At 40.0% G+C, this 24,400-nt stretch overlaps 1 protein-coding gene across 5 annotated transcripts in view; it reads left to right on the forward strand.

Moving 5' to 3' along the window:
* The window catches only part of arhgap32b (Rho GTPase activating protein 32b), a 46,372-nt gene that overhangs the window by 9,073 nt on the left and 12,899 nt on the right, over positions 1-24,400 (forward strand). Inside the window, exons 2-13 of one of the 5 annotated variants that reach the window (XM_057055329.1) lie at positions 286-406; positions 6,874-6,979; positions 8,530-8,624; positions 8,813-8,897; positions 14,333-14,419; positions 15,586-15,723; positions 16,410-16,502; positions 17,729-17,851; positions 18,182-18,259; positions 19,015-19,096; positions 20,090-20,140; positions 20,817-20,891. In XM_057055329.1, coding sequence (XP_056911309.1) covers positions 312-406; positions 6,874-6,979; positions 8,530-8,624; positions 8,813-8,897; positions 14,333-14,419; positions 15,586-15,723; positions 16,410-16,502; positions 17,729-17,851; positions 18,182-18,259; positions 19,015-19,096; positions 20,090-20,140; positions 20,817-20,891 — 1,108 coding nt within the window. In that variant the 5' untranslated portion in view covers positions 286-311. Of the gene's footprint in view, positions 1-285; positions 407-6,873; positions 6,980-8,529; positions 8,625-8,812; positions 8,898-12,725; positions 13,187-14,332; positions 14,420-15,585; positions 15,724-16,409; positions 16,503-17,728; positions 17,852-18,181; positions 18,260-19,014; positions 19,097-20,089; positions 20,141-20,816; positions 20,892-23,884; positions 24,389-24,400 lie in introns of those variants that run through there. The other 4 variants (XM_057055330.1, XM_057055331.1, XM_057055332.1 and 1 more) reach the window with 4 other exon arrangements.

Consider the following 24,400-nt stretch of genomic DNA (forward strand, 5'->3'; position numbering starts at 1 on the left):
ATCAAAATGCAGTGTTTAAAATGGCAAATCCAGCACGTTGACACCTGACATCTTCAGAGTTCATCTAATTTAACCATGTCTCCCTCTTCTCTTTTTCCCCTACTATTCATTTATACCCCCCCCCCCCCCCCCAACACACGCTATTCCTCTTGTCCTCTTCCCTCTCCTCACGTCCTGCGATTCATTCTTTGATCTCATTCATTTTTCTCCCTCCTGATCTACCTCCCGGCTTTCTCATTCTGTCCTTCCCCTCCCTCCCTCCCTCCCTTTCTGTTTCTCTGGCAGGCTGCACATTGCAGTGAGTCAATATCATGGAGGCAGGCAGCGGTGCTGCTGCAGTGGTGGGGAGTGCAGCACTGGGACTGCTGGGAACCGCAGCTACGTCCAGCTATGACATCGTGGACAGGTAAGATCACAGAATGTAGCCGGCGCACCAACAGCAGCTCCCTGGACATTTTTCAGCCAGTGTGAAGATAATAGGAAGATAAAAGTGTGGATGTGTGTATGCGTGTTTGAGACCACACCTTTGGGTTTAGTTGCTCACCTTAGTAGTTTGTTTATAGTGGAAACAGGAGATGGGTGCAGTGTGTAAACATCTTTATGCCTCAGAGGAATACGCACCCATTCTGTCTTCACTGTACGAGGCACATTTTGCAGACACAATGTGTTTGTAGCAGTGCAAGTGCGGTGCGTGTGTGTGCGCACATACACCGGAATGTGTAGGAGTGTTTGCTAATGATGGAAGGGGGAGTTTCTTTGCTTCATCTGAGCTTCCAGAAATGACAGCAGGGAATGTGCATGCAGGGGAAGTGGGAAAGACATCGGGGGACGTGTCCGAGCGCTGTAGCTACGCTGAATTTGCACAGTCACCATCCCACTGCCTGTTTAACCCCCACCTTCACCCCGTGAAGCTTATCACAATAGTGCGCCAGCCACCATTGTCAAAGCGCTCATTCAGATTTCCTGTACTGATAAAGCGGATCCAGCTACCACTGCCGGAGTGTATTAGCTGTCAGCCAGTTACGTCATTGCTACAGCTGTACACCCACATGCCTGCCCTCTGTCATCCCACACGCATGCAGATGCTCAGTAAAGAAATGCATATTCAGCAATGCAGCAATTGAGTTCATATTAAATGTTTTATTAATGTTGTATTAAAAGTGTTGACTAATGTCAAAAGATTGAGAATTGCATTAAGCGAAAAAAGTGACTACATTCAATATGAACAGTTCCACAGTGGTCAAATAAGCATTTCATGAGATGAGTGCCAAAGTAAACCTGGTAATTCATCATGTTGACATGTGGTCAGAAAGATTTCTCCGTTCTACAACAGTAACGGTTTCCAAGCTGAACTGCTCCTCTGCAGAGCATTTATTGTTCAAATAAAATGAAACAGTGTAAAAGGTATTATTATTATTAGTATTATTATTATACATGCCGAGAAAAGATAAAATAATGTTAACCGAAAGACAAAGGACAACCTAAGGAAAGAGGTGATTGTGTGAAATTGTGGCGTAAAAACTTCTGAAGCTCGTTCTCCTTTCAGTCTTGTTCTCTCTTCCATTCCTCCAGAATTTCTTGTAGATATGTGTTGGCTCATTATCCTTTCTGCATTGGGAAGAACCGTTTTGTCCGCATTTGGTTCAACTTAGCAGTAAATCCCCGCCCCCCCCCTTCTTATTTTCACCTCTCCAAGTTTTCATTTGACACCATCTCAGCTGCCTCTGATGAATTCCAATCCAGTGATGCTCCTCTCCCTTATATTGATCCCTTACCCATTGCGTTATTTATCTGTTTTACAGTGAGATTTTTGATGGCTTAATCAGAGATGAAGAATCTCCCTTGACAGAGGGAAAATGCAGCCGTTAGTTATGCCCTTTCCTTCACAGTTGTAGGGGTAACCACCTCTCAACATTCCGACTTCTCCATATTGTCTCTTCAAACCAGGTATGCAGCGTCTGTTCCCTGCTATAGGATCAGGGGTAAACGATGATTTATTCCTGCTGCAGATATTTTAAGGTTGTTGCATGTGTGCGTGTGCAGTGTGGGATTTAAGGCTACGCAGCCTCTTCACCTGCTCCTCATGTACTGTCAATCCTGAACTGGGTCTGTATCCTCTACCCAGTTACCATGGCAGCAGCAGCTTAGCATATATTAGACAGTGGTCCAACATTTACCACTGAGAATGAGTGGAAAAAGCAAAGAAAAAGAACCAAATAAAAGCCAACCAAAAACATTAATTTCTTCTTTCACATTGTAGATTGTTATTTTCTCTGTGTGCGTGTTTGTGTGTGTGTCTCTCTCTCTCCCTCGTGTGTGGGGTCTTTTTCCTCCGGCAGATAACGTATTTTGTCAGACAGGATAGATTGGATTTGACCTGGGTTGGTGCATTATAAAAGCTGTCTGGTGGTTCCTGGTAAAGAAGAGTGGATCAGTGGAGCAGGAAAGGAAGATTAAGTGATGCACTCTTCATGATTCCCTAAAAAAGACAGGCAGCTGGGTAGGGTGGAAGATACAGTAGAGGGTTTTACCATCATCCGAGCTCTCCTCAGTCTGACTCAACAGATCAGGTAGCTGCTAATTTAAGGCTGCACTGGTGTCACATTCCGTGTATACATGTTCAGAGTGTTGAGTGATCCTCACGAGGTTTGATGCTGTCACTAATTGATTTGGCAGGAAGCAACACTCTTAGATGTTCGGATTCTACAGTGGTTTTATTTGTTGTCAAATTAGTTGTCATTTATTGTCTACTGTAATTTAAGATAAATCCCTGAGGATTTAAATTTTTAGTTTAGTTTTTTTCAGTTTCTGAGGAAAAATTAAATGGATAAGAAGGGCTGAAATTAATCATCGATCATCTAAAGTTGTAAAATACATCAATGTATATTTTTAATGCTTCAAGCAATGGTTTAGCTTTTTATAGTGCTGTGTATATACTGTTCCATCTCATAGATTTTTTTTTTTTGCATCAAGAGATGATGGGGAACAAAAATAGAGCAAGAGAGGTAATGTGAGAAGTGAAGGAGACATTACAGAAAACCGTTCCTGATGCCACAGTTTTCTTTATGCATTGACAAGGTCAAAGTGTAAACAACCGGATGGCAGAAGCCAGAATGCATATTCTGAGCCTTTTCTTTTCCTCTTTTTTACCCAGAAAAAGTATTTGTTTTCTTTCCCTTAAGCTTGACCACTTACTGCATTTGACTGCGCTGTATTTTACTCGGGTATCATTGAGTGTAACCTGCACCTGATTGTGTTTCTGTGATCAGGCATTTACATGTCCAGAACATATGAGCATATGGATATGGACTTTTAACTGGACTTTTATAATAGATTTGAATGCTTATATTTAAATGCCCAAGGAACATGCTTAGCCTATATTGGTTGTCTGTTTATAAGCCTGACCCTGGGTTTGGTTCCTCTCCTTGTTTTGGGCTTATCCAAAATGGGAGAGTTAAAAAGTGACACTAAGATGGAGCTAGAGGTTTGTAACAGCGTTCCGATTGCCTTGTTCCTTAGAGCTTATCAAAATGTGTCGTTAAGTAGGCGGGGATCTCTGTAACTGGTTAGGCTTGATTGCTTTTGTCTGTGTACTGAGTGATTTCAGAATTAAAGACACAAAAATGAAATTCAGCACCTTAAAACAGCCACAGTTATGTTCAAAACTAACAATGTTACTTTGTCCAAACATTAGTGCATCGCAGAATAGCATTTTACAGCTGTGTTATATTGTACAGCTCTACTGTACAATATAATATAAGAATATGCAAAAAAGTGTGTCTATCTCTATGTAACTGGGTTGGAGAAAACACAGGGTTAATGTTGCTGAACAGTCAAAGACATGAACTCAGTGTTGTCCCAACAGGACAGGAACTTAAACTGCTGGCAGACTGGAGAGGTTTCAGCCAGAACAAGCAGAACACTTCAGTCTTGTGCCCTGCATACTAATAGTGCCCTATGTCGTTGCTTGCGATTGTTGATTTCCAAGGCCTTTTCTTCACAGTGCTCGGGGAACATAGACCACAATAAAACTAGACTTCATTACTTATTCAGGGCAGCTACAATGAGCTCATGTAACCTTACAGGTACTCTGACCAGTCGGATCTTTTCTTTTGAGATTCAAACCACATCTGACCTATTACACTTCAAACGGAACACAGCAGATGCATTTACAAGAGTCTGACATTTACCTTTGACTTTGCAACATAAAGGAAAGTGGCAGCCAACTGCAAATTATGCTCGGCAAATATTTAGAGGAGGCGTGACCAGTATCTTGTTCATAACAAGTAGGCTGTTTTTCCAACAGTGTTTTGTTCAAAAGTTTGAGGTGTTTTGTAACAACAGTGGAAAATGGCCCAAAAAGAAACTTTGCAGCAGATGCTGGAGTAGCGAGAGAAAATATGCAACCCACATGAGGCCAAAAGATCTGGCCCTTAATCAGCACCTTGCTCTGAACAAACAGGCACTGAGATGTAGATCATGCAGGGTTTTGACATTGTTACACTTACACTGGAGATGAAAACGGACTCACAGCTGACAACACAGGGGAGCTTCTACAGTATTCAGCCAAAGAATCTCTCTCACAGCTTTAAAATGTACTTTTGCCCTCATACTCAGAAGTTCTTTGCATCCAGTTTAACAAGATGACAGGTCTGCTTACGTATTTGAAAAGACACACAAAGGAATTGTCGTAAATGTTTAAAAGTCAGTCCTCACTGTTTTGCTGTTAGATTAAAGCAGATGAGTGCCATCAAAAACAAACCCCATCTTCAACGGAGTAAAATATGATATGACATGTATTCAGTCCTGGCAGATGAGGCCATGCAGCCTAATTAAAACATCTTAGAGTTGTAGAAATGAGCATGTTTATTCTAGATGTCTGTGTAGATTCTCAATCATCCAGGTCATCGTTATCCAAGGTAGTTTTCTCTGTCAACTGGACTGTGTTTCTTCTCTTGAAGAAACAGTTTGGTTTGTTGTTGGAAGGAGTGGAGGATGTACAATGCAGTCCTCCACTCCTTCCAACAACAAACCAAACGTTCAAAACCTTTCCAGGAGTCCAACAGACAAAGGGGGGGGGGCACCTCAACCGAAACTAGGTGAACAACCCTGCCAACGACTCTCAGGTGACCACTCAGATCATTAACATGCTAATGGTCCACAGGGGCTATATTTTCAAGCTCGGTCCCCAGTGAGTTCAGAACTGAAGAAGCAGAGAAAACTACCTTGGACACGTTTATTCTAGTCAGTTTGTGCTCGGTTCATTTCTACCTCTTTGCTGTTTTGTAGCCCAACAAACACTGAAGGTCTTGAATGACCCTTAAACCAAGTTTAAAATTGACCCTCACATTCCTCCGTCACAGTTGCAGAACGAGGCCATCAGTAAACCTCGTCGTCTCCAAACAAGATTCGCTCTCTGTCTTGTTATATCTGGTTGTTTTGGATTAGTTATAAATGTGCTTTTTCATGTATGCTTTCTTAAGGTCAGGGAAAGAAGAAAACATGTACTTTATAATCTGGCAGCTTTATTTTTGGTTCGCCTGAATTAATGTTTTTTTTGGGGTTTTTTTTTTTCAGGAATGATACTTAAATTGTAAATTGGTTTTATGAATAATTGCCATTGCTATTGTTAGTGACTCATTCTGGCATCATGATTGCTGACATCAGGCTTCATTTTCTCCTCTCCTTCTATTACTGAAATTTTTAAAAACCTTTTTAACCTCCAAAATCCACTCATGACTTTTATATTACACAATTGTATCAGGGGGAAATGATTCCATTTTGTTGGCTGTAATTTCTGGTATGATTTCCACTGAATAGTTTGATAACGCCAACGGTCATCAACAGCTAATATGAGTAACATTATTTTTAGTGAATTTCTAGGGAGTAAAGCTTCGGCTTATTTCTATTTATGGTGAGAAAACAGTAATGTGCAGAGGCTTGTATTTTAAGCAAAGAAATTAGTCTGTATAGAAATGAATGTGGTGTTTTGCAATGTTGTAGTTGGATCACTCCAGAAGCAGAGAAAGTAGGTCGATGGCAGACGAGTTCACACGGATTCAAGCTCCTGTTCTCTGCAGTTTTATTACGACTGTTGGGAGCAGGTGCAATAGTTGCTCTCACTGCCTACTTAGTAAGGAATGCTAGGAATCTTTGTGGTAGTTAACACATGAAGGTGGTGCTTGAGGAGTAAATGATTTTCAAGTTGACCTTTCTTCTGTAGCACGTTGTTCATGCTGTCAGACGGTCTTCGTGTTGCAGGAAAGATCTTCCTCCGACTCTTTGGTACGTCCAGCCATTTGATGACAATAACTGGCTGGATGTAAACATCACAATTTTTTTTCCATTAAAATGAATTATTTTATTCGAGTGAATAGCTGTAATTGGAATTGAATGTCATGGATTTGACATTGAAATTCTGCATTATCTAGGAGTTATGTAGCATGTTTCAGGTTCAAGAAGAATTTAACTAAAATAACATTTACTGTCATGTACTTAGTAATAATTGAATGATTAACATGCAGGTATTGTTTATATAGCAAACCGATATCTTGGTTGTTTAGGGAAAACTGAATCTTGATCATGTTTTGCTTAATTATCCCCATTAAGCAGATTTTTGGGATGTTCACTTCTTTTTAACTATATGTCGAATTCTTCTATTAAGGAAAAGCTTCTTTAGAGAAGTGCCCTCAGGAACGTGCTTCCACAATCTACGTCTACATAGTGTGCAGCTTATATGAGTTTTCTGTAGTAGGTCACGTGATTGTTGCAGCTTTGACACATTCTTACAAGCTTTGCCTGAAGAAGAAATGATTTTCACGAACCGTATGTATATTTAAATGTCTTTAATGGTACTCTGTGTGTTGACTGTAGGGGTCTAAGGTCTGGGCGTCACCTGGACGACGACGACATTGTGCCTGAGCTGGCTCATATTCATCCCAGAGAGAGACCTGACTGGGAGGAAACCATCAGTGCTATGGTGAGACACATGCTTGGGCATCGGCTGATCGGAGCGTTTAGTTCCTTACATTTACACATTTGATGATCTGCTTGATCATATTGACTTTCTTGATGCTGCACTAGTTGGATCAATGTTGTTTGATTCATCACTCACCCTAATGTTGCTTCTGAAACACTGGCACACATGGTCTCAGCACATAACTTTCTTTGAGGTCTTTACCGAAGCATTTACCCACCTCCCACCCCAGTACCAAACTGTTTATTTCACCGTTCACCAGGCGACATCATTCCTATTTCCTTTCCTCCTGCCTTTGGTTTGGATGGTCCTTGCATCTTGCATCAACAGCACAGTGAAAACGAGGTCGTCTCCATGGTAACATGTGGAGCCAACAATGGCCGTGCGGTTTGATTTTGATTTGAAATGCTTCCTTCGATCATCCAGCACAGAGAAAAAGAAACAATAATGTCAGCAGATTAATATTGAGTACAGAGGCGGGAGTTCAATACTGCACGTCTGCTGTTCTTTGTTCCATATTTGATCAGAGAGACTGGTAGAGACTGGACTGGCATGAATTATGAATGTCTCCAGTGTTTTGAAGAGGTGATGAGAAGCACCAAACGGCTTACACTGATGTGCTATAAACACCTGTGTTGTGTGGCAAAAATCATGTTATGCTGCACACTGTAACGTTCCCATTAAATCTCTGACACAGCAAATCAGAGTAAAATGTGTTCCAGTAATTACAAATCTGATGAGGGATCAGGGACTGGGATCAGTCTGCGTGAGGAATTGTCACCCACATTAGGGTGGGCGGGATTATGATTACTTTCACCTTAATCTGTTCAAAATATTTGATTGTTTTCCCCTTCAGTGTTTATTTATATCTGCGGACTTTCGTTTTATTGCTTCGCCATATCAGCTCAGTGAAATTAAAACCTCTTTTGGAAACATCCTGTATGCTGTTTTGCCAGATGTTTAAAATTATATTGTTGACCTCTCTTTGGATGTAGGTGTAATTCCAATTTGCTGAATTGCATTTTAATGGACTGTGTCTCGCTGAAAGATAACAGTGCATCTATGTAGGTTTCTACAATGTTACTTTCAATAATACTCATGTTTTTAAATTAGGTTCAGGTCTGTTTGAAGTGTTTACCTCTGTTCTGACAGTTACCTCTGGTGTGGGGGATAAAATGTGAAGACATGTTTTTAACTGGCCACAGCCATCATTGTTGATGTAGATGATGTTTTTGTCCTGTATTTTCAGACCTTGTAATGTCTTTTTTTCCCTCACCACTTTGGGAAGGCAAATACTTGAAAAATGTCACCTTGTCTAATAATTTTGACTGTGTTATCAAGCTTTGTCAGTACTGTGAAATAACTGAACTGATTTCACATTTCAGCTACACTTTAAAATGGCTGGCACTCATCTGTCCCTCCTGACTCTGTAGGACATTAAAGGTTTATTAGCTGTTGACTGAGTAAAATGTTGGGTGTTCCATTTTCTGAGGTTTATTTGTGTTATTGCAGCTGTTACACCCTGTCCTATTGGTGCATTTTTGTGTGTTTAGGCCAGGAGTGCCGAGATCCCTGAGCTAAGGGCAGAGCCCCTCATGCGCTCCTGCAGCAGCAGCACGGCCAGCATGAAGGTCAAAAATGTTAAAAAGTGAGTGTACACACACCCATGCATGCAAACACTCCTGTACACACACTTATGTTGTCACCGTAACTCAGAGTAACTGCATCTCTTCCATGGTTTCCTGCTGCTATTTTGCTCTTTCCCCCATTTCTATCTTTTTTAAAATGTGATTTTGTGAGAAGTGGATGATGACTGACCAAACTGTATTTTTTCAGACTTTCCTTCACCAAAGGCCATTTTCCCAAACTGGCAGAATGTGCCCACTTCCATTATGAAAACGTGGACTTCGGGACCCTCCAGGTAAAGTTCCACTGTCAACAAAATCAATTTGGGCTAATTAAGGTACACTTACATTTTCAATACATGTAACCTCGCTATTTAGTGAGTTGAAATGGCAAAATTCAAAATAGGGCTACAGGACAACTGGACAGTTCAGTTTTAGGGGAGTTGATCACCTCTCCCACAATGTGTTTGCGAGCTGTGTGACATTCCACTGTCATTGTTCTCAGTCCTGGTGACCATGAGCCTTAGGACTGTTTCGTGAGTGCTGGAGTTTTCTGGAGTATGTTTTTCTCACTGTGGACGTAATTAAGAAGTTTTAAGTAGACCCCCACCCCCTTTCGTCCTGCCCCGTCCCGTCATTTTAGCAGTACCTCATTGATGACTGGTCTTTTACTTTTGTTCTTTGGATTCAAATATATACAGGGAAAGCAAAAGCTATCAGTCAGGTTTAGCAAACATGTCTGTTATGTATCCATATAAGAATTTACCTCTACCTGTAAGAGCCAAACAGTTGTCCTAAAATATATAGTGTAGAATCTACACTGTAGATTATATCATTGTACCAGCAGGGGGCAGCAGTCCACCGCATGTGTTGGACAGTGTTGTATGAAGCAGATTAGCTTTTGATGGAAGAGGTTATTTTAACTCTTCATAATTCAGTCTGTCCTCATGTTATTATATCTTTGAAATTACATCTCTCCCATATTTGCAGGGAACATCATAAAGCTAACAGCTAAAGAAATACAATACATAAAAAAACATTTGTATTTTGTTTGCATTTTCCACTCCACTGATGGTTTGGAGACATTTCAGGGCCTGCTGTGATAGACAAGATTTTAACAGGCATGAATTAGACTTACTATTGCCTATTTATCTATCATGTTAGAGCTTTTTAAAACTACATTTAAAAACATATGAAAGGTTTTTTTTGGAAGTATTACCGTATTACCTTTTAGATTTCCTTGAGCTTTTTATTATGCTTTTAATTTATCAGACTGTCTAAAAAAATAAAATAGATACGTATCGTATATGTGTGTTAACACGCATGCAAGTTCAGTGATTTTAACATTAACCTGAGGTAAAGATGTGTTACAGTTTAATAATGATGAGGTCATTTTTTCCACTTGACATAAATAAGAACCTGATTATAAAATAATGCTGTTCACCAGGAAACAAAACAATCTATTAAAATAAATCTAAAAAGAAAAATATATCATTGATATGAGTATTTGGGCCCTTCGCATTGACCCTTGGACTTTAACTCTGGGGTCCAATTCAATTTCTCTTGATTGTCATGAGATGATCCTTCATCTTGTTGGAGTCCATCTGCAGTAAACTCAATTAAGCAGACCTGAATAGGAAAGATAAACAAACCAGTCTATATAAGGTCTCATGGGTGTCAGTAAATTTCAGAATAAAACCAAATCCACGAGGCCTAAAGAAGTGCCCCAGAGATGAGAGATATACAGTGATATACTAAATAAAAACCTGATACGGACCTCAGACTGGGCTGAAGGTTCCCCTTCCAATAAGACAATCCAGAAGTAGTTTAATCACAGTTCTGTGATGGTGACCCACCCAACTTTACAGAACCTGAGAGGCTCCTCAGAGAGCAATGGCAAAGTACTGTATCTTTAAATCCAGGTCGGCAAAGTTAATGGCACAATTACCAAGTAAAGTGTTGAAATACTGATGTCCATGCAGTATTATTGTTTTTCTTTTTCTAAAATAATTTGCTAAAATACGTAAATTCTGTTTTCACTTAGTCATTCTCGGACATTGAATGGAAATCAGTCAGAATATTTGAAATGTATGACTTTAGCCTCAAGCTGCAATACTGCAAATCTCTGGCGGTGTACACCCTGAACGCTGTTTGTCTTCGCTGTGTTCAGGTTTGCACGTGTTTAAAGATAACATACAGATAAATTGTCTCTTGGATGCTTATTTCTTATTCCTCCCTCTCCTGGCCCACCTGACCTCAAGTTGGTGCAGCAGGAAAAATGCCTGGGACGTGGGAACATTTAAACTGCTGAGTTGCACCACTGCAGGGGAGCTGAGGGCGCGTTTGGAACACGCCTCAACCCCCCTGGCCTCTGGAAAATAAAGCAAAGATAGAAAGAAAGTTCCAATATCCTCTCATCATGAATGTATTAAGAGGGCATCAATATTCTAAGCAAAAGTGGAATGTTATTGCACTTACAGGCCATAATGTGTTATGCTTTAAAGAAAACATTCTTTACATTCTTAAATATATTGGTGTGTGATTACAGATAGCAGTGTACAGATAGACCTGTGTGAGTGGGCTACGCAACAATCTACACTGAAGTAGAAATCCATTTTAACTGTGTTTATTTGCATTTTCATCATTTAGGTCACTTGCTCATGTGTTGTAATTGGATGTGTTTTGTAACCTTCCCTCAAGTTATGATCTCATCCCCCCTGCAGTGATCCTTCTATGTTTGAATCTTTTCTATATTAATCCATTTTGTAGAAGTCAATCGTTCACACTTTATTTCAAATCCAAAATACAGCGGCAGTCACTTGCAATGGCGTTGGATGTGAAATGCTAGTACCTCATGGATCTCCATTATTATTTGCAGGAAGTGAAGTCACATGATGTGGGAATATACTGTATGTGGAAGGGCTATTTATGTCTGTGTAGATTCTCAATCATCCAGGTCACTGTTAACAGATCAGTCGTGGTCATCGGCTCATTTTAAAAAGTGACACCAAATTCAGGAATTGAAAGTTTTGCAATTGCAACATCAGAACTTCCCGTAGGTACTGAAAGCCACATTTTATTGTCATTCCTCAGGGGAGGTAAACTAGATTAAGCAGCTGTTGCTTGTTAACTGGGAACGTTTGTCTGAGGTACAGATATTCACGACCATGAAGTGAAATGCCCTCTCAAATCATGAAGATAAATTGTCTCAAATGTTCCAAATCACCCATCATCAGGTCAAAGTAGGAAATAGTCAAATTCTGTGATTTAGGGGGAGATACCGGTAGATTACTGTTATGTTAATTACACCTTACCTGAATAAATATTAACAGGCTGATGGAGGTCAGAGTAAACGTGTCATATGCTAACCATTCATTTTACCATTTGCTGCTGTAAGTTTATAAGTGATATAAAATTGAATTTTGTTACCCATCTAATTTAATTTACTGTAAATATGGCTGCATTAGAAAGTCTTGAGTGAAGTCAAAGGGCCCCCCTTGAAAAGTTAAATGATGGAATGGTAGTGACGATTCAGACATGTTGATTGGAAAATTTGTCAATAAAATGTGATTTCAGGCAACTTTATTTTTCCTTAGTGTGCATTTTGCAGGGGAATTTTCAACTTCCAATTTACTGTGTTGCAGCAGTGGTTTGTGGCAGGTTCACAAGTCTTTATAGATGTGAAAGTAGATGCAACAAGGAAAGTCTAAAATACTGTTTCAACACAATTTTCTGCTCTTCTCCAGCAGATCTTTATAGACTTGTCTGATGGAGCATATGAGTTTGTACAACTCTTAATATATATCTTCTTTCCTCTTTCTTTGTGTTTGGAGTAATGGGCATTAGAGGTTTATTATCTACCGGTACATACTTTTTGTGAACTAATTAAATCGGCTATTTAATCAGCTGTGCAGGTTGAAAAAGGTGTCCCAGTGTGAAAAGAAAGCACAGAGTAGACTGCACATTTCTTCTTGCTCTTTCCATCTGTCCTCTTTGTCCTGAGAACGTACCAGCCAGAGATGGAGAGCAGGAAGAGAGGAGGGGGGAGGGGTGAACCAACATGTCAGACAGCAGCAGAGAGAGAGAAGGGAGGGAACATGTGCTAGAGGGACAGGGAAAGACTGAGGTCGGGAGAATCCTGAAGGGAACCTGCTTTGTTTAATTCATGTGGTCGCTTCCTCCTATTTGTGACTGCAGTTCATCAGTTCTGAGGTCAAGCTTCTGTTAAGTTTAGGGAATCCGAAACAAGAAGCCCCCAGGAGAAAGAGGATGGAGCATTACAATGGAATGAGCGGAGAAAGGGCAAAATGGAGGAGGTCAGTTTGAAAGCTGCCCTGTTGGGTAATCACCTGCTGTCATCAATACCACCTCTGCTGCTTGGGAATACCACACTGAGGAGGGTACACTGCGTGTGAAGAGAAGCAAAGTTTTGGCATTTGGATCCTGCAGAGGACCAGCTTGTGAGGATGTCTACCCTGACCCAAGAGAAGCATGCTTGCACTGTAGTGACCTCAGACAGTTAACCTGTGTGACATGAATTGGAGGAAATTGCGGTAAAGGAAAAGAAAAAGCTAGCTTACCTGCTGTGAGTATGTGTAAGAATGAATCTGCATTTTGTGTTCATCTGCACTTGTCAGGACTGCACTTGCCCTTTGCTCTTCTATGAGTAAAGGACTCTAAAATAGCACATCTGAGATCTTGGTTGAATTTGGTTTTTCTTCCGTGTTCGATTGATTGCTAGACTCTATGAAGCATCATAGTGCCCAATTCTGTTCCTGAGGATGTATGATTTGATTATGTGGTGCTCAGGACAAAGAGAGCTTTACAATTAGATATTTTTTTGCTACTTATCATATATTTGTACCTCCTCCAATGAGGTTATCACAGGCAGTGTCTGACTTTTAGCAAAATAACTCAAAAGTTATGGAGATTTAAGTAAGATTTTCAGCAAATGTTGATAACGGGCCAAAGAAGAGCACATTCATTTTTTGGTGGTTCTGGATTCCGAAGGGATTTTGATCTGCCAAAGATAAAGGCCATGGGGTAAAGCAAAGTGACTCACTGTTATGTAACCTTGTATCGCTGCTGCCTATATATTTACCATACTTAGTGTAAGTCATATGTGGAGTAATGAGCTGCTTGGCTGAGGTCTGCGTTCTCCGAGTGCATTTTCTTTTATTTTTTTTATTATGTTTATGCTGTTTTCTCAATGACCACTTTGAACCATTCAGCTATTTCTACAATCGCAGAATGGTTGTTTTAGTTTCTAGCCTTGGTTCACAGTGTGCTAGGAAATAGAGCAACTGGTTAAAAATGATTCCTAATGTTGAGTCTATATCTTTAGTAAGTAGTCACTCATTTGAACATCAGTAACCATTCATCTGAGCCAAACACACACTCCAGCGGACAAATAAGTTTAAGTTCCGACCATCAAGTCACATTTGACAGTAGAATTTAACAGCAGGTACTAAGCCCCCTATTCCCAGAACAGGGTGTGTATCACAGGAGGAGGCCATGTGCTGCATCACAGTTTTCTATGTATTTACATCGGCTCAAGTACTACAGAGGAAAGGTGCATGAGGACAAACTGACAGATGAAAATGAATGTGTTTGTCAGAGTCACGTGTCTCTGAATTAGCCTTTTATGCCATATTTTGTCAGTTGCATAGATAAAATCAACGGAGATTATCCAATAATTGTGTTCTGGCTTATCGGTGTCTCTGTCTTCCAGTTGTCCCTGGGCGACGAACAGTGCGAAGTGACACGGAACAGCTATGAGTCTAAAGAGCTGGTGTACTTGGTCCATATTCACTGCCAGGTAAGGAATACCTCACATCTAAACATTAAGATTCTTGTAAATAGCTTAGTCTTTTTCAAAATTTCCTTTTAAGGAAATATGTCTGAGTAAAATTACTGCAAAATTATTTATGATTACATTATACGCAGTCTCGCAAGAAATGGGGTTAACCCAGAATCTTGAAAGTTGTGCTTTTCCATGCCAACCAGCTGCAGGAAACCCGACACAAGCCTCTTTAGTGACATTTGTGATTCTGGTTTCATACTTTTTGATCACATTCCATAAGCCTGGCTGTGCCGCATCAGTCTGCAGCTGTGCAAATCCCATTTTCACAAAACCACAGAGAACTGTTTCAAGCTAAACTAATTCTGTTTGAAAATGGGAAGAAAATGCCATAAAGTTGGCCTTCTGAATGCAGAACTCTCAACAGAGAAGGAAAAACCACACATCATGATTGGTTCAGTTCCACAGACCCAAAAAGAGAGAGGGGGGGTAAAAAATATTTTATGAAAGTAGGGCAGAAAAGCATGGGGAGTTCTCCACCCGTCTATGCCAGCAGCAAGAGAATATGGCCTGACTGGTGCACTGCAGTCCCACTCGTACTTGTTCTGGCCTCAGTCAGACAATTTCTGGGTCAACTCAAAGTAAAGTACTTTTTCCACCCCAACTTTCTTTCTCTGGGGTTTTCAGCCCTTTTAACTGGATGAAAAGAAAATATTCCACAGAAGAATCCTCTTAAAACAAAAGAATGTGATTTAAAAACGGAGAGCAAGGCAGCTGAATTGTTTATTTTTAATGACAACTTTTAGCTAGGATAAGAATTTGTGATTAGTCAGGTTTCTGTTTTTAAAGTAATTCTGTGGTAAGATTTTTTCATACAAAATATGTCTTGAAAAGACAAGAATACTATATATGTGTGTGTGTGTGTGTGTGTCTATATAAACTTTCCTTGTAGATCTATCTTTTCTAATCTTTATAATAATGTTTATATTCTTTAATAGCCTTTTTCTATCTTTCCCTGCCGATGGCCCTAATGTGTTGTTGTAGTTTGCAGCCACGGCAGAGTTGTGCTTGAGGGCACAGCTAGTAAGGGCTCAACAGAAACAATGACACAGTTGAAAAGTCTCCTCATTTTTTAAATCTTCGCATTTTTTGTTGTCTGACTGTTCTGTATCATATTCTTGCAGGGTCGTAGTTGGATTGTAAAACGCAGCTACGAGGACTTCCGTGTCCTGGATAAACACCTGCACCTCTGCATCTATGACCGACGCTTCTCCAAACTGCCTGAACTGCCTCGATTGGACAGTCTGACTGACCAGTCAGAGGTAAATATTGTGAACAAATACTGCTGTCATTTTTAGAATCAATTTGCTTTGTTTTACATTATACATATTTGTTTCACATTGAATTATTCCTGTAGTAACTATAATAATGAAGTAATGGTCATCTTTTAGATTTGTGGATTTGATTTCAAAAAATCTCCCAAAACATTAGCTTTGTAATTACGCCTGCCTTGCTTTGTAACTCTTAAATGAATGTTAACATTGGCCTGTTAGAGCTGACACGATGGACTTGATAAAGCAACATTTGTCATTTTCATGTGTTTTCTCCTGTGGAATTTGTCCTGAGCCACTCAAAACCTACTGATAAAACTGAGGCTTTAACAGGAATGCAGAGATTGAGTATCAAACCAAACTGGTTAAACCGGCTCATCACTGGAGGCTGTTGTGGACAATGTGTAATAAAAGCTACATATGCTCCAATACTGACTAAGTTTCACCAGTAGCTCCCTTACAGGTGTCATATGATCCCTCTCCTGAACAGAAACCCTGTCTTATTGAAACTGTGCTTTTTTTCAACATTGTCTTTGTAATTGTGTTGGTGCTGTGAAGGTGAATCTACAGATAAAGCATTTGACATTTGAAATGTCAGGAGTAACGTCTGTTTTAAGTTGGGGTAAATTCTAGTGAATGTAATGATTCCAGCTTTTGTCTGTTTTTCTCCATCCTAGTCTGTTTCCCAGATGTTGTTAGCATACCTCTCCCGCTTTTCAGCCATCGCTGACAATAAGATTAATTGTGGGCCCGCCCTCACATGGATGGAGGTGAGTCTGCACTGTGCTCTGTCTCCTCTGATTCAGGGGAAAACCTCTCTTTTCATTGTGTCTTTAATTCTAATATATTCAGATATGGACATTGATGAGCTTTTGGTTTTATAAATTGAAATAAAATAATCTACATGTGTTAACAAACATGACATTTTGGCAATGCATTAGTTTTTAATTAATCTACCATCCCAAATTCTAATAAAGTTGGGACAGATTGTAAAACATAAGTAAAAACAATACAGTGATTTGCAAAGACTTTATAACCAGTATTCAATTGAATACAGTACACTGCAAAGACAATATATTTATTGTTCAAACAGATCAACTTTGTTTTCAAATTCACATTTTGAATTTGATGCCAAAAAACTAGGACAGGGGCAACAAAAGTCTGGAAAAGTTGAGGAATGCTCAAAAAGGCTCAGGCCTTCACAAGTGAGGAGGGTGTGAGGTCCAACAGCTTAACAAGATAATCAACATACATTTGCAAGAAAATTAGGGATTTCTTCATCTACAGCCCATAATATCATCAAAAGATTCAGAGAAGATCATGTATGTCGTCGTCCTCCATTCACCAAAGAGGAAAAGGACCTTTCAGATACTTGAACAGTTGACGCACTGAAGTTATGCTTCGAGCAACAATATGAAAGAATTCCACCTACAAAGCTTCAACAACTGTTGTCCTCAGTTTCCAAATGCTTATTGCGTGCTGCTAAATGGAAAGGTGATGTAACACACTGGTAAACTTGCCCCTGTCCCAGATTTTTGGAAAACAACAAATTCAAAATCAGTGAACATTTGCAAAAAAAACAAGCTTTATCCGTTTGAACATTAAATACATTGTATCTGTAGTTATTCACTTGAAAATAGGGTGAAAAGAATTTGCAAATCCTTTTATGCTATTTTTATTTAAGTTTCACACAATATCCCAACTTCAGTGGAATTGGGATTTGGACCCAATTTGGATGCTTTCAGAAAATATCTAATTATATATACAGTTTTAAAGTCTTTGTTTCTGATGAGTCAAAAAATGTGTCAGTACTTTTTCACATTATGTACTCGCTTTTTGATAAATTATATCAATTTGCTTTAATACAATCACTCTGGAGATGCTTCCTTTTCTGGATAACAATTTGTCGCAAGTTCTGGAATTCACTGTTAATAATTTAAAAGGGGGTAAAAAGTTTTTGAATGTAACAATCCACTGTATGGAATGTGTGTCTTAGGTGGACAACAAGGGAAATCATCTATTGGTCCATGAAGAATCATCCATCAATGTTCCCGCTATTGCTGCTGCTCATGTCATCAAGCGCTACATCGCCCAGGCTTCAGACGAGCTGTCTTTTGAGGTGAACACAGATTCAGATTCCATTGCAGTCACTCACCTTTTTCCTCATCTTTTATTAACAGTTTAATACTGTATGTTGTATTTAGTTTGTTTGGGGGGGGTTCTTCACCACTATTTGCATTGTGGGTTCACGGGGAGGGTGCTGCAGCCTATCCCACCTGCATACAGGCAAAGGCAGGGTACTCCCCTGGATGTGTCACCAGCTAATCGCAGGGCCCTGTCTCAACATTTAGACGTTCACAACTGGGACTTGAACCAAGAACCCTCCACTTGGCCTGTGATGTGGTCTGAGGGACTGTCACATCTAATGAGCTCACTTTGCTCCCCGTAGGTTGGCGACATTGTGTCTGTGATTGATATGCCTCCTAAAGAAGACACCACATGGTGGAGGGGCAAACACGGCTTTCAGGTACAACAAGAGACTCACCAAATTAACCTCCATTAGTTGAAGTGTAGATTTACAATGTTTTGTTAAATAGAACTCCTCTTCTGGTCTTTAGTGGAATTCAGACTTGTTTTTGCTAAGATGGCAATCTAATTCATGGAGTGTACCAAAGGAGATTGAGTGTTGAAGAATGTCAGTGACATGACAAAATACTACCAAAAGTTTTATGACACAATTATGAGAATATTTTACTATTGTGTTTTCTGTCAGACTGATTCTTTTCTGCTTAATGACACGATGGCAGACACAGGAAGTAAATGCTGTAAAAAGGTGGTTTCTCAAAAATCTATTGCTGAGATTTCATTACACTTTCCAAAATTCTGGAATTTAAAGTTTAGATGTTCCTCTCTGTCTCCTGCTCTCAGTTTGTTAGAGTTTTGAAAGAATGTTGAACTTGAACAGATGGAATCACTCTTACAAATGAGGATGATGGATATCTAATAAATGTAGCATATAGCATTTCTGTCTGCAGACTAAGGCTACGTTAATCCAGCTCAGTCAATGTTTTTAATTTATTTTTTTTAATGCAGATCATCTTATGTTAGTCCATCATATTACCAATAATATTAATTAATGTTTCTGCTGAGCAGAAACCATGTCTGAAACCACAAGAGAATTCAGGTGTGAAGTGGACAATTCTCCACCTAGGAAACAAAGAAACATCCAAAATGAAATCTCATGTCCTACCATCTCACACTGGCTCTCTCCTGTGTTTTTAGGTTGGCTTCTTTCCCAGTGAGTGTGTGGAGCTCATAAATGATAAAGTACCACAGTCCATGACCAATACAGTGCCCAAACCAGGTACTCTTCCACCTCTAAAGCTATTAACAAAAATATGTTCGGCGAAAGTTATATATGCAGGATGCCTTTGATTATTTATTATTTATTGTCAGTATTCTTTACCCAGAGATTTAATTGTTTGTTCCATAAGAGTTCAAATGTAATGCACGATTTATCAAATAAAAATTAAATGAGTATTTTTATAATATTCAAAGAGACAGTCAATCCTAGAATTCAACCATGTAAGAATCATGTTTAAAATATTCTTGATATTGTAACAAGAATGTAGGATAAAGTATAGCTAGAGAGCGTAGATCAGGCCAAACATCTGTCAAATGTATCAGGTAATCCTAGTTTATACATAGTTTTCAGAAATACTTTATCTCTATGCATTACATTTCACACTGCAGCACCTAGTTTAGAGATTAAGGTATGGCCCAGCCCATCACTGCATACAGGGCCACATCATTCACACTGAAACCCGCATGACACACAGCCAATCGGCTTTTGTCAGTGGAGAAGCCTTGTACTTTCAAATGTAAGTCTCATGCATTTTCAAGTCCTTTCGACCCACATGTGACATGTCGGTTGAGTTGTGTCCGTCACATTGTGTGGCTGCAGTATTAACAGTCTGAGTCCATGACTAAGTCTGCTTGCAACACCCCTGCTCATGCTGCAGAATAACAGTTTCTGTTTAATTTGCATGTAACCTTTGATGTATTGATTTTTCTCGATTAATGAGCAGCTACGTATAATCAAAGGAGGGGTTTTTTGGTCTCACATTGCTCTGTTTTTTTTAAGTTATACGTCTTGATTATAATCCTAATAGTTTAAATGGTGCAGATTTAATTTCAGCAACATAACAAATATCAGCATGTCGTGGTGTTTGAGTACTTGCACTGCTTTATCTCCACCGCAAAGTATGATGAACACTGTTGTGTCCCCGCACAGGGATGTACACTAGCTTGTGTGTGTAAGTAATTGTTGCATCTGACTGCTCCTCCTTTGCCTCAGCCTCACCCTGCTCTGGACTGCAGCCTGCCTCTTGGAGTCTCTTCCCTCCCTGTGCGTGTTGGTATACATAAATAAGCCACCCTTTCACTTACTCCACTTTACGTCAGTCACACACTAAATACATTGCTGATTTGGGCTTCATCTAACAGATGATGTTCCTCATGTTAATCAGTAGAGTTTGGGTGTAATTAAAGTTGATTTAAGGCTGACAGCAACAGACATTACTGCTAGTAATGTCAGGGGTCTTAAATAAAACACCATGCTGTGTGCAGCTTCTATCTGGCTGTGTGCTGAACATAGTGAGAGTGGCTTTTCAAAAAATGGTGCAAATAAAAAGATGTAGATGGATTATAATGCAGTCATTTGTCAGCATCAGTGTGGGGTTTATTTGGCACATCATGTGTTCCTCCAGTGTAAAATGGAGCAGAAACAGTAAAGGAAGTGTGTTAGTATTTTCAGTTGTTCCATATGATGTTAAAGTTGATCAGTTTTTGAAGTCAAGTCCATCTTTTCTTACTCAACATTTGTACAGACCTGATGAAATTTTGTATTCTGTGCTTCTTATTTTAGCATCCAAGTATCATTTTATGATGGTCACAAATCTGTTTTGTTCTCTAACATGCTTTTCTCCTGCTGATTATTTCTTTTTTCCCATCCATCCATCATCCTTCAAACCATCCGTCCATCCATCATCCTTTCATCCATCCTTCCATTGGGCTGCATGCAGACTTGGAGATGGAAAGTATAAAACAGGACAGTTCGTTGATGGCCGACCCGTTAAACCACTACAGCCTAAATTCAGGTATAAATTGCTCTGCTGTGCTGCACCTCCAACCACTAACCGAAGATTAATTCCACTAGCTTGACTAATTTGCAATTATGCCTTTAATACATCTGGCCTGTATGGACATGCTGAGGCCTATACGGTATTTAAAGCACAGTGTAATAATCTCCCTTCTAACCTTTAACGCACATAAGCTGTAAATCATGTCTACTTATGTTGTAAATATTTAGAATTATCCATGGCTAGGTCATTCCCAAGAACATTTTGCTTTAAGATCCTGTAAGAAAGAAATGTGTAATGCAAATTTCAGTCTAAGAAGCAGGCTGTCGTTTGTTTTTAGTGTGATATCTGTAAGAAAAGAGAATGCTGTTGTTCAGTGTTAATGATTTCAGGGGCGGAAAACGGATGCTGTAACCTTCCCCGTAGAAATCTCACGCAAAACATCCAATTTCTACGGATTTTCATTCCACAAATGTCTCCCATTTACCAACCAAAAACATAACATGACCAAAAATTTATAAGTTGACTTGTGTAGTATTGTACATCTATCTATCAAAATGCAAAAGCAAATGCTTCACAACAAAACAAACCTGGAGAGCTGCAGCAGAGACAGGCCATCATGACAGAGACTGAAATTTCAACTGTTCGTAGTAATGTCGACTATTCATAACAATTTTACGTCAAAATCATTAGATCATTGTGTTGTGATAAAGACAGAAACCCTGGAGAGGCTCAAAGTGAAACAGTCTCTGTTTTGGCCCCTGAAGGTGTGTGCAGATCACTCCAGGTTATTCCAACTTTTGTCACAGTTTGTGAATGTGTCCTCTGTCTGGATGGGACCAGCTGTGTTTGTGTGTGTCTGTTTGGTTGGAGCTGAAAGGCCACAGTAGGGGTGCTATGGTGCTAGGTCTCGACTGGCCTTGATTTATTTAATCCTTTTACAATGAGGGGGCCTGTAAACCCATCCACTGAGCATTAAGCTTTGTCCTGCAACAGTAAGAATCTCTGTGTGTTTCTCCATGGAAACTGAAAGAGCACATTCCTGCAGGAAGCCACACAGCCCTGGAAAATATGTCTGATCTGTCTAGATCCTCTGCTCAGCACTAACCTTTGCCGTTTCCTAGTAAAACCATGGAAACATGTTGCACTGCCCTGAAACTGGTGATGATAGGCGCTGTTGGGAAACATTAGTCTTTCCATCTGTGTGTTGGTGTTGGGTTGCCGTGACACCACAGTTAAACACATTTTGTTAATATTTGTGTGAAAGTGAAGAGTTGTTTGCCTTCTTTTCTCTCCTGACAGCCAAGTAGACACATTATTCAGTGATGCAGATGTGGAGTGTTGCTTTTGAAAGCAACTGCAGAGCAGTGGTGTGGGCAGCTGTGAACCTGCGTAAGCCAGGACAGCTGTTTAAGCGAAGGAGAGAATGCGAGACACATTTATACTTTTGTTCCAGAGGATCTTGCGTCATTTCCTGCTGCAGCAGTTGTCACATATAAAACTTTGCACCTTGCCTGTTTATTATGTCCTCTGTGTGTAAACTGAGCCACTGTCAGAAGCTTTGATTTCCAGTAAATCCATTATAAGCTTTTTAATTAACAGACTATCTCAACATTCAAAATGCTAGTGGAAAAAGTAACTGAACCCTTGGAATTAGTAGCTGGCTGACCTCTCCCTGGCAGCAGTAGCCTCAACCAAGAGCTTTGTGCAGCTGTGGATCAAACCTGTGCCGCGTTCTGGAGCAGTTTTAGCCATCTTTGGTCTCTCCTGCAGATCTGCTCCGGCTCTGTCTTAGCTGATGGATGTCTCATGCGTATGAGTATAAAACTGTCATGTAAAAGCATCAATTGGATTTTTTTTTTTCTTTTAAACTGAACGGGCTCATTCGGCAGGAAATATTTTTCTGTTCAAGATGGGGGGTCTATGATGATCTGTTTAAAGTGTTGCTCTAAGCAAAGCGATTGTGGGAAGGGGCACAACTTTTACCCCTGAGGTTCCGTCTGGCTATTACCCCCTTGCATTGAACACAGAAATATAAACTGATGTGCTTGGAGCTTAATTAAATGTTTGCAGCATATGATGTAGGTCCATTTTGAGAAGGCAACAGGCACATAGGAGGTAGACGGGAAGCAGCAAGAGCCATCATAAGCATTCTGCGGAAGCTGCTTGTGCTGATTTCAACAGATTTGATCACATCTTCCCAGTGCACATCTTGGGGAATTTATTCGGAATAACTGCTTGATGTATGCACGCTATAGTTGCGTCACTTCATTTCACATCCATGCAAACACTGATATTGGAATTTCCAATCGGAATGCCAGCAGGCCCTAAATCATAGTGAAAATCACATTATAGTGTTCCTCCACCATACAGTATTTTACAGTTGGCTCAATGATTTCATGATGATATGCAGTATCCTTTTTAATGCCAAATGTGCCTGTTTTGTTTTTCTAATGGTGAAGTCCTGGTTATTTTGTTGCTGTAGACTGAACACAGCTGTCAGCCAGTTCACTTGATGCCTTCTCTGTTGTACTTTTGGGGTCATTTTGACTGCACAGCCACTTTTTGGAAGAGTCACACTTGAATTAGTCTGAAATCACCATTCCCAGCTTTATCTCATTTTATTTGTTATTAGCTGTGTCTTACATGATATTAGATTACATTTATGCATAAAACCGTGAAATCCTTGAACATGTACATACATTTACTTGCCTCTGTACATGTGACAGTGCATGCAAACTTGTGATTCCAGACAAACAACATGTAGACTTTATTTGCAGTCCTCTGTTTTAAGAAGACAACTGGTTTAGGAATGAATTAAGACAGCTGTTTCAGAGGCCACAGAGAGCAGAGTTGAGTCTCCCGTATGGAAATGAGGCTGTGAGGCTCTGAGGGATGGCATTTGAGCAGTTGGAGGTTGATAAAGGTGCGTGTGTACGCGCTTCCGCGCAGCTGATGTGCCTTTTGGGTCCCTCGGTATAATCCGAAAAAAATTGCGTCGGGCCTGTGGGTAAAACATATCTAAAATCTTCGTATGTCTTTGAATAAACACCGATGCAACACAAGCACTCCGAGCACGTTCCATCGTATTTCTGCATCGTTACGTAACCCGAGTAGTCAAAGTTCAAACGGCTGCTTAGTTGTGTGTCACGGGCAGATATCAGACGGTGTACACGGCACATACGGCACCAGATAGATGTGCGGTTGTTTCACGGCCAAATTCGCTTGTTGGCCTTGCTTTTAACTTCACGACATATTGTGCGCGATGGCATCGATTGCTATTTTTCCGAGGGTGCCTGAATGCAACTGCGTAACCGGAGCCCGGAGTCGGCGCGCATAGGAACATCTGCTCCGTTCCGTTTTCCTCGTCGTTCCCAAAGCTTTTATCTATGAAGTACCTTCCTCACGCCATTAAAATCGTTTCGCAGTCTTTGACAGGCACACAGCTTTTGTAAGGAAAATAAATACAAAGTTTAGTCGGACAGCTTTAAGAAGTTCCACGTCATGGAGCAAAGGTAAGAATTATG

Source organism: Takifugu flavidus, chromosome 14, assembly GCF_003711565.1.
Source record: "Takifugu flavidus isolate HTHZ2018 chromosome 14, ASM371156v2, whole genome shotgun sequence".
In the NCBI taxonomy this organism is placed as follows: Eukaryota; Metazoa; Chordata; class Actinopteri; order Tetraodontiformes; family Tetraodontidae; genus Takifugu; species Takifugu flavidus.